Source organism: Nansenia antarctica (genome assembly GCF_963989245.1).
Source record: "Nansenia antarctica genome assembly, chromosome: 3".
NCBI lineage: Eukaryota > Metazoa > Chordata > Actinopteri > Argentiniformes > Microstomatidae > Nansenia > Nansenia antarctica.
Genome location: NC_137688.1, coordinates 83,288,612 through 83,298,192, shown reverse-complemented (window position 1 = coordinate 83,298,192; position 9,581 = coordinate 83,288,612). Strand labels below are relative to the sequence as shown.

Genomic DNA, 9,581 nt, shown 5'->3' with positions numbered 1-9,581 from the left:
ACTACAGCAGTATATCACCCTCGAGAAGGTGTCTTCTGACCAACAGAATAGATGTTATCTTTAGATTAACTGTTTACTGTAATCTGATGTTGCTGATATCAAATGTACAAGAGAGAGACACTGAATACCCCTCGACTGTATCGGTCTCCATGGTGACGACAGACAGTCAGCCGTGTGTACAGGAGGGAACAGGTATGAGGTAGAGTGTGTCTGCCTCACAGTGCCAATAACAGCTGAGATACGGAGCCAGAGTTGTGTGTGGAAACAGCGTTAAATGCTTCTAAGACCCAGTGAACACCGTCTAGGTGCACCTCAGTAGCGCGTATGCCTGGCGGAACTGCTGCAGGCTCTCACACTTGCTTGGCTTCCGTAGCGGCTGCGTTTCTGCTGCGGCTCTTAACTGCGGAGGTGCTCTTAACTGCAGAGGTGCTAGCGCCAGGCCCTGTCTTTGTACGTTGAGTTAGCCTATCAACTGTCAATCATTTTCACACGCGAGCACGGCACCCAGGAAAAAAATAGACGAGAGTCAGAATCTCTAGATGGCGTGTTGCGGCAGCCAGAACACGCGCGCTGCAGAGGTATAGGTATGGCGGTGTGGCCCGGGGGTTAAGAGGTGATCTATTGCGACACCCCAGTCCTGTCAGTCGTTGTTAATGAATCGTATTCAGTAATGTCTTCTATCAATGAATCATAACCATCTGCGTAACCCGAAGCTTTCTCACGTGTGTTTAAAATCCCACCAAAAATACTATTGTTACGGTTTGTTTGTCAAAAAGTCAAAAATGTTCTTCGCAGTACGCCAATGAATACACAGAGCAAAAATAAAAACACATTTATTTATATATTGTGCTATGTACTGTATGTACTTGGATTAAAAAAAGAAGAAAAAAAAAGCTGATGAATAAAATACAATTTTTATGATGCACTCTTTTATATGCCAACTGAAATGTTTTGTCATATTGATGTTGAAAATATACTATTAACATTGATTGTCTTCCTTAGTCTTCTGTGTCGGGTTACTTTGTTAGTATTATTTGGACTTACTGTACATAATGTAATAATATACGCTGTTTAGCTGACGCTTATCCAAAGCAACTTACATTGCAGTGAGTGCATACATTTTCAGTATATACGGCCCCAGCGGGAATCGAACCCACAACCTAGCGCCATGCTCTACCAACTGAGCCACAAAGGACCACCTGGAACATCTTACTATCTTCTATCATGATAGACCGTACTTAGAACAGCTCTATGCTTTCTATTTGGGGGCTGGTTCTCAAAGTTCTTATTATATGAATGATTCCCCATATCACATACACAATTGACTTTAGTTAATGCTTAAATGTAGATCGGTCTTATCTAGTTTGATGATAAGAAAAGCATATCAAGGGTAGAAAAATTGAGGTGTGGATTAGATTGATATAGGATCCTGTCATCGGTGAGCTGCTGAAACAGAGCATTCTGGGACATTTTAGGAAGTTGAACAAAACACCTCAAGACACAGAATCATTTGCTGCATGACATGACAAGCCACAAAATAAATAGTAAACTATCTTTATTGATATGTTCAGTTTCTGCTATTTACAGGTTTTATACTGAACGACAAAGTTGATTCACAGGGTAACAGTTTAAAGAAAGGAAACACTGTTCATACATACAGTACATGTGTGTCTAACAGAACAAAACACAAGCCCAGGTTGATTTTCAAGTCAGCATTTAGTTTTGCCGACAAATCATTGGTATACAAGCATGGATAGTTTCTCATATCATCTTTTTTTTTTTTTTTTTTTTTTTTTTAGTTATATTGTTACTTTGTTGTGGTGTTTTGCACCAAATTGTAAAATAGGTTTGTCTTTAGATAGGCTTTAGAATCAGACTAGTATCTGAGTCTGTATTCTACTGTAGATCTGTAGATTCATCTCACTGATTCACTCTAGTTTCACTTCCAATCGAGTCACTGGAACAGTCTTCTTCAGTTCAAGTGCCTCTCATCCAGACCGAATTAGTGAAGTGAAACGATAGTGAAAGGAAGCGTGGATATGTTAGACTAGAGAGCAAACACATCCACTCATGTTATTCTGGGACTCTCTCTGCTCTGCAGATAAGATGCAGGATATCTAACAGTTATTCTTAGATAGGCCACTAGAGGGCGATCCAACATCGCCAAAGAGAGCAGCTCAGCATCTAACTGGAAAAGGGCGGGCAACCAATGGAAACTTCACCTGCATTTAAACACGAGTTTATTTAAGTTATACGTTGGAAAACCAGATAGACAACTAATATCCATGATTGATAAAGGCAAAATGGTTTGAATTCTTAACAGTTATGGGATAATAATACATAATAATAAAAAAAGCAAAGTGAGTACAGTGAGTTTGTATGTTTTGGGAACAGCATTCCAAGGGGGTTTGTCAAATAACCTTGTCTTTCATAATTTGTAGATTTTTACTCATCATATATTTTTTCTTTTAATTATTAACTATAAATGACAAACTGTACATCTAGTACTTGAATAGGCAAGGTGAGTGGTGTGTGTGGGTGTGGTGTGGTGTGGAGGGAGGGGTGACTGGGGGGGAGGGGGGGGGGTTTGCTAGCGTACGGCAGGTGTTGTGGTTACAGGTGTTGGGGTTACAGGTGTTGAGGGGGGGCGTGGCGTGGCCTGTTACACCTCGTTCTGTCGGGTGATGTCTGCCGAGACGCTGTTGTACTCGGTGGCCCGGGTGCTCATGCCCATGTACTGCTTCAGGAACTCGCTGAAGCGTTTCTGGTTGTTCCATTTGCGGGCAGATTTCCGGACGCCTATAAAACCCCCGTAACGCTTCTGCAAGGACCTCCCCGAGCCCATCAGCTTCCTGTAGCCGTGCTTCCCCTTCAGGAACCCGCCGAACCGCTTCTGCAGACTCAACCCCGCTACGTCCTGCTGCTGCTCTCTCTCTCCCTCTCCCTCTCCCCCCTCTTCCTCTTCCTCCTCCTCCTCCCCTTCCTCCGCGGACAGCTGCTGGGGCTGCTGGGAGCCGTAGGCCCCGCCGGTGAGGAGGTTGGTCCGGCTCTCGCGGTCCAGCGTGTCCATGCCCAGGGCGCGGGCCACGTGGTCGAAGCGCAGCAGCCCCGCGTCCCCCTGGGCCTCGTCGTCAGGCGTCATCAGAGCCTCCACCTCCTCTTGCGCTCGCTTCAGCACGGCGCCCCCTACGGAGAGGGAAGGTAACCGCAGCGGTGCGGAGGCCTTGCGGCAAAGGTCCCACGTGAAGGCGGGAGAGACGTTCCCCTCGCACTCGACGAGGCACACCTGGGGGAGGGAGGGGTGAGGGGGGGAGGACAGCACAATCATTAGAGAGAGAGAGAGAGAGAGAGAGAGAGAGAACAAAAGAGAACAGACTATTAGTTTTCTCTCACAAAATAGCCCCCCAACTGAATCATTATGGTACACCATGCTCGTTTTGTTGCTTTATGAATGTGCCCTAATCTGTGTGAGTCAAAGGGGGTTTGATATTTCAGTGAGAATGTATAAATGATGGACTCTCTTCTTTTGAATTTAAATCATTGATACTCTCTGTGGAGATGACACATCAATGCTGGAAATGATTATCACATTCATAGTTCTTATCTCAAGGTGCCTTCGCTGTATGCCTCAAGGTTAAACGGCCTAGAGACAGCCTCTATACATACGGAGACGGCTTCTCTTTAGTCTTAAATCAGAGTGAAACGGAGGTCGCTCTCTTCCTGGTATGATATTAATGACAACAATGTGAGATGGAGTATCCAAGAAAACCCTGGAATCACATCCTGTTATCCTTATCTCCGGAGGGTCGTAGCTCCAGTTCAAGGACTTTTGGATATTTCCATGGACTGAATGAATAACAAATGCATCAACCCTAAGCTAGAGAGGAGAAAACATACATGGAGAGAGAGAGAGAGAGAGAGAGAGAGAGAGAGAGAGAGGGCGAAACACTCACTCAATCTGCCTCAGGAATCAATTAGCCAACGCAAATGAAAAATCAAATGCCACAGGGCTAATATCATGAGTCAGAGATGCTGAATGGCAGGAGATGGAGGGAGAGAGAGAGAGAGGGGGGGGAGAGAGAGTGAGAGGGAGAGAGAGAGAGAGAGAGAGAGAGAGGGGGGAGAGAGAGAGGGGGAGAGAGAGAGGGAGAGAGAGAGGGGGGTAGAGAGAGAGTGAGAGAGAGAGAGAGGGAGGGAGGGAAGGACAGGAGATGGGAAAGTCCTTTCAGGTTATTATACCCCCAAATTGACTTTGGACAGCCAGAGTAGAAGAAAGTGTGTGTGTGTGTGTGTGTGTGTGTGTGTGTGTGTGTGTGTGTGTGTGTGAGTGTGTGTGTGTGTGTGTGTGTGTGTGTGTGTGTGTGTGTGTGTGTGTGTGTGTGATGTTGGAGTGGTGAGGTTCTGCAGCTGTCCTCAGTGACAGTGATCATAGCACCCTCTCTCTCTTTGTGACATCTCCGACCGTTCCAGACTACGGAAAGCCGTCGGGGTCATGCCGCATCTCAAATCCCACACGTCAAATAAAGCTAATTTAACACGTCAAATAAGGCTAATTTGACACGTCAAATCAAATCAAATCAAAGTTCATGCATCATTAGAAAAGCCTCATTAGAGGAAGCCTGTTTCACTCCGCCCCCATCTTAGTGACTCCTCTCTTTCACGCTTATTTCCAATAGAGAGACCAAAAGCTGGGGGGGTTTTCAGACGGGCCGCTTACAGCAGGCCAGGGCAGGACAAAGCCTTCACAAAAAGTGTACTCTCAACAAAATGATACGGATTAGCGATTTTTCCTTTTGGTTTTTCTTCATATCACTGATCCAGGCAACAACATCTGTCAGGCTAATCTATGAGCTTGTTTGAGTTTAAGATTGAACCCCCTACTAGCTCAATGTGTGACTAGTCAGAGATTGGTAGTCACAGGGGATGCAGGTTTTTTATCAAAAATAGCAGGTGGCTAAACGATGACTCACAGAATTGAAGACATCTCTTTCTTCTTTTTTTCGTATGTGTTTTTAGGGCATTTCTGCTTTATTGGGATAGAGAGAGTAGAGATAGACAGGAAGGATGGGTGAGAGAGAGAGAGAGAGGGGGATGACATCACTGGCTCACTGGCTCCCCGCTGGTGGAATGAGCTCCCCACGGCTGTCAGAACGGCAGAGTCACTACCCATCTTCCGTCGTAGACTGAAGACCCATCTCTTTAGGTTACATCTTAACTGCTCCTCCTGAGACATCTTCTGACCCTCACCACTACGTCTCCTAAAGACACCCGCTTTCCCCTCTACTGTGTCCCTAAGAACTTCTATTGCCCCCCTTGTACTGTTTCTCAGTTTCTCCAGTAAAAAAAAAAAAAGTTTTAGAAGAAGGTGATAGGGAGAAGGTTTTTCCTTCTATCAATGGCCCCGGGCCTGAACTAGATTACTCTTCCTGCAACGAATGGTGGATTGCTGATTCACATTTTTAGTATTCAAATGTATTGATTGTAAGTCGCTTTGGAATAAGGCGTCTGCTAAATGCCAAAAATGTAAATGTAAATGACATGGATATGTCGATGGCCGGAATCGAACCAGGGACCTTGCGATTATGCGGTATGTGCATTAGTGTGCTATTGAAGACATTTCTAAGAGTGAAATCTGCTCATTTTGGTTTTAGATAGGGGGTACAGAAAACTGGAAAGAATGACCTTGTCTCAGGATTTCAGTCAGCATTCCGAAAGATGGCAAAAAAAACTGTTGCTTTCCGTGTCACTATTTTCGAAACTTTTCAAATCGTATTCATCGTTCATTAATTTTCATTAATTGAAACAGATGTCAGAATCACTGTGGCTGAAAACAATACGCATAATTAGCTAATCATGCTTATTGTTTTCCGACACAAATGGTGATCATCAGTGACAAAGTCATCCTACATACCAATGAGTCGTCACGACAAAAAGTGTAATAATTAATAACTACTTTATAACTACCTGTTAATCTATCTAGTGACCTTCAGTCATAATCAGTTCTGATCAGTCAATGAACTCAAATTATCGCATTTTTGACGTGTTAAATAAACGTATTTGACGTGTGTGTTTTAGACACAGTATGACCTCTCTGGGGTACGATGCCGTACCTGGCGGCCCAGCTGTTGTTTGTTGTATTTCTGCTTAATTACTCTCAGAGCTAATTGACCTCCTCGATCACTCAACGGACGCCCCCCGCTCAGACCTAGCCCTAGTACAAGACCCGCTTGCAGAAGTGGGACAAAGAGTCAAACAGTCCCTTCCAGTTAGACTCCTTAGGATTCACTGACGTTATAAGCGGCAGGTAGCCTAGAGGTTAGAGAGGCAGGTAGTCTAGAGGTTAGAGAGGCAGGTAGTCTAGAGGTTAGAGAGGCAGGTAGTCTAGAGGTTAGAGAGACAGGTAGTCTAGAGGTTAGAGAGGCAGGTAGTCTAGAGGTTAGAGAGGCAGGTAGCCTAGAGGTTAGAGAGACAGGTAGTCTAGAGGTTAGAGAGGCAGGTAGTCTAGAGGTTAGAGAGGCAGGTAGCCTAGAGGTTAGAGAGGCAGGTAGTCTAGAGGTTAGAGAGGCAGGTAGTCTAGAGGTTAGAGAGGCAGGTAGTCTAGAGGTTAGAGAGGCAAGTAGTCTAGAGGTTAGAGAGGCAGGTAGTCTAGAGGTTAGAGAGGCAGGTAGCCTAGAGGTTAGAGAGGCAGGTAGTCTAGAGGTTAGAGAGGCAGGTAGTCTAGAGGTTAGAGAGGCAAGTAGTCTAGAGGTTAGAGAGGCAGGTAGTCTAGAGGTTAGAGAGGCAGGTAGTCTAGAGGTTAGAGAGGCAGGTAGTCTAGAGGTTAGAGAGACAGGTAGTCTAGAGGTTAGAGAGGTAGGTAGTCTAGAGGTTAGAGGGGCAGGTAGTCTAGAGGTTAGAGAGGCAGGTAGTCTAGAGGTTAGAGAGGCAGGTAGTCTAGAGGTTAGAGAGACAGGTAGTCTAGAGGTTAGAGAGGTAGGTAGTCTAGAGGTTAGAGGGGCAGGTAGTCTAGAGGTTAGAGAGGCAGGTAGTCTAGAGGTTAGAGAGGCAGGTAGTCTAGAGGTTAGAGAGGCAAGTAGTCTAGAGGTTAGAGAGGCAGGTAGTCTAGAGGTTAGAGAGGCAGGTAGTCTAGAGGTTAGAGAGGCAGGTAGTCTAGAGGTTAGAGAGACAGGTAGTCTAGAGGTTAGAGAGGTAGGTAGTCTAGAGGTTAGAGGGGCAGGTAGTCTAGAGGTTAGAGAGGCAGGTAGTCTAGAGGTTAGATAGGCAGGTAGCCTAGAGGTTAGAGAGGCAGGTAGTCTAGAGGTTAGAGAGGCAGGTAGCCTAGAGGTTAGAGAGGCAGGTAGTCTAGAGGTTAGAGAGGCAGGTAGTCTAGAGGTTAGAGAGGCAGGTAGTCTAGAGGTTAGAGAGGCAAGTAGTCTAGAGGTTAGAGAGGCAGGTAGTCTAGAGGTTAGAGAGACAGGTAGTCTAGAGGTTAGAGAGGTAGGTAGTCTAGAGGTTAGAGGGGCAGGTAGTCTAGAGGTTAGAGAGGCAGGTAGTCTAGAGGTTAGAGAGGCAGGTAGCCTAGAGGTTAGAGAGGCAGGTAGTCTAGAGGTTAGAGAGACAGGTAGTCTAGAGGTTAGAGAGACAGGTAGTCTAGAGGTTAGAGAGGCAGGTAGTCTAGAGGTTAGAGAGGCAAGTAGTCTAGAGGTTAGAGAGGCAGGTAGTCTAGAGGTTAGAGAGGCAGGTAGCCTAGAGGTTAGAGAGGCAGGTAGTCTAGAGGTTAGAGAGACAGGTAGTCTAGAGGTTAGAGAGGCAGGTGGTCTAGAGGTTAGAGAGACAGGTAGTCTAGAGGTTAGAGCGGCCGGCTAGCAATGCTGAAGGTCGCTGGTTCGAACCCCACCTCAGGAGGGAGCTGCATGTGAGCTGGTGACTGGAGGGTTGCTGGCATCATATCTAAGGTGCCTACCACTGCAAGGCAGTTAACCCTTAATTGGCTAACCCTGACTATGGCTGACCCTGTGCCTAGAGCAAAAAACTATTTTCGTTGTACTTTGTGCAATGACAAAAAGGTTGAATCTAATCTAAATTCACAGAAATTCACTTCTATCACGGTACATTGACAGGTGGGATGTGTGATAGCTCGGGGATGAAAGCTGGGACCATATATACTGAAAAATGTATGATGCACTCACTGCAATGTAAGTCGCTTTGGAGAAAAGCATCAGGTAAATGGCACCTATTATATTATATTATGAAAGGGATAGATAGAGGTGTGTAATGGCCCCTGGCCCTAGTATAGATTACTTTTTCTTACGATGACTGATGGATAGATGATTCACTTTATTGTTTTCAATTTAAATGTAAAATATAAATGTAAATGTGTAAGATTACTAGGAAGGTTGAGAGGGTGGGTTCAGACAATGTAGTAGAATATATACTAATATAGGGATACTGGTGGCCTAGTGGATAGTCAGTTTGACTGGTGATCAGAATGTCATGAGTTTAAATCCCACCTGGGAACACCACCACTAGCGTGCCCTTGAGTAAGGCAACTACCCCTAAATTACTTCAGGGAGACTGTAACCCTGTAATCTCTAATTGTAAGTCGCTTTGGATAAAAGCGTCTGCTAAATGGTTAAAATGTAGGGGTGATCGGTGGCATAACACACTAAGCATCGACCATGTAACCGCAGGGTTCCCGGTTCGATTCCTGCATGTCATCCCTTCTCTCTCTCTTTCTCACCCATCCTTCCTGTCAAAATCTCTACTGTCTCTATCACAATATAAAAATGAAAAATATGAGTGGGACTGCCCCACTTAAAAAATAACATACTTTATTTATTTTTTATCACTTAATCAGCCATGAGTGAGTAAATTATGTTTTTATATCTTTGCACTCGATCAAATTTCAGGACCCTCCTTTCATTACTTTTCCTAGATATGTGCGTTCTACCACCCAGTATCCTTACATTTTCAAAATCACATCAGGATAAGCTAGTATAAAGCTATTTTGCAGTTTTTCTGTGTAGGAAGCAGGCTAATTTACAAGCGGCCAACTAGTGGTCGTTGTGTGTAAATAGCAGCGTAGCATTGTAAAGAGGGGAACCCGAGGCGGCTCTTTTAGTAGGTAAAAAAGGCACGGCTGTTCTAGTGTTGAATGTAGAAGGATAGTGACCCTCACCAGTATGTTGAAGTTGAGCTCTTTGGGCAGGAGTTGGCTGCAGGTGAGACAGTCTCCCTGGCAGTCACAGTGGACAGGGACACACAGACACAGCAGCAGCAGGGTGAGGAGTAGGGTCTTCATGGTCCTTGGTGTTCAGTATCGGAACAGGAAAAGGCTGCATGGGAAAGACAGGAGAGAGGACAGAGAGTTCAGAGGTCAACTCACTGTCATTTTGTACAGCTAGGAGCGTGTAGCATAGTGTGTTATCATGTGTATAGTAGTTGTAGTGTAAGTTGAGTTCAGTGTAGGTCTGATATGAAACGTTCAGGATAACGGTGTGTTAAGAAGTTGGATGATACGCGAGAGAGAGAGGCCAGAAACCCCATATGACAAACACACACACCGTGAGCCATCCGAGTCTTGTGGCGCTGACGTCAGCAAC

The 9,581-nt window shown here is 45.2% G+C and overlaps 1 protein-coding gene across 1 annotated transcript; it reads right to left on the bottom strand.

Annotated features, from left to right (window-relative positions):
* Window positions 1-2,662: 2,662 nt before the first annotated feature.
* Window positions 2,663-9,280, bottom strand: pnoca (prepronociceptin a; the record flags this gene model as incomplete). The annotated part of the gene is made up of 3 exons (XM_080527665.1): window positions 2,663-2,941; window positions 2,990-3,286; window positions 9,158-9,280. 3 exons carry the CDS (start codon window positions 9,278-9,280, stop codon window positions 2,663-2,665), a joined length of 699 nt encoding a protein of 232 aa, XP_080383791.1.
* Between the last annotated feature and the right edge of the window lie 301 nt (window positions 9,281-9,581).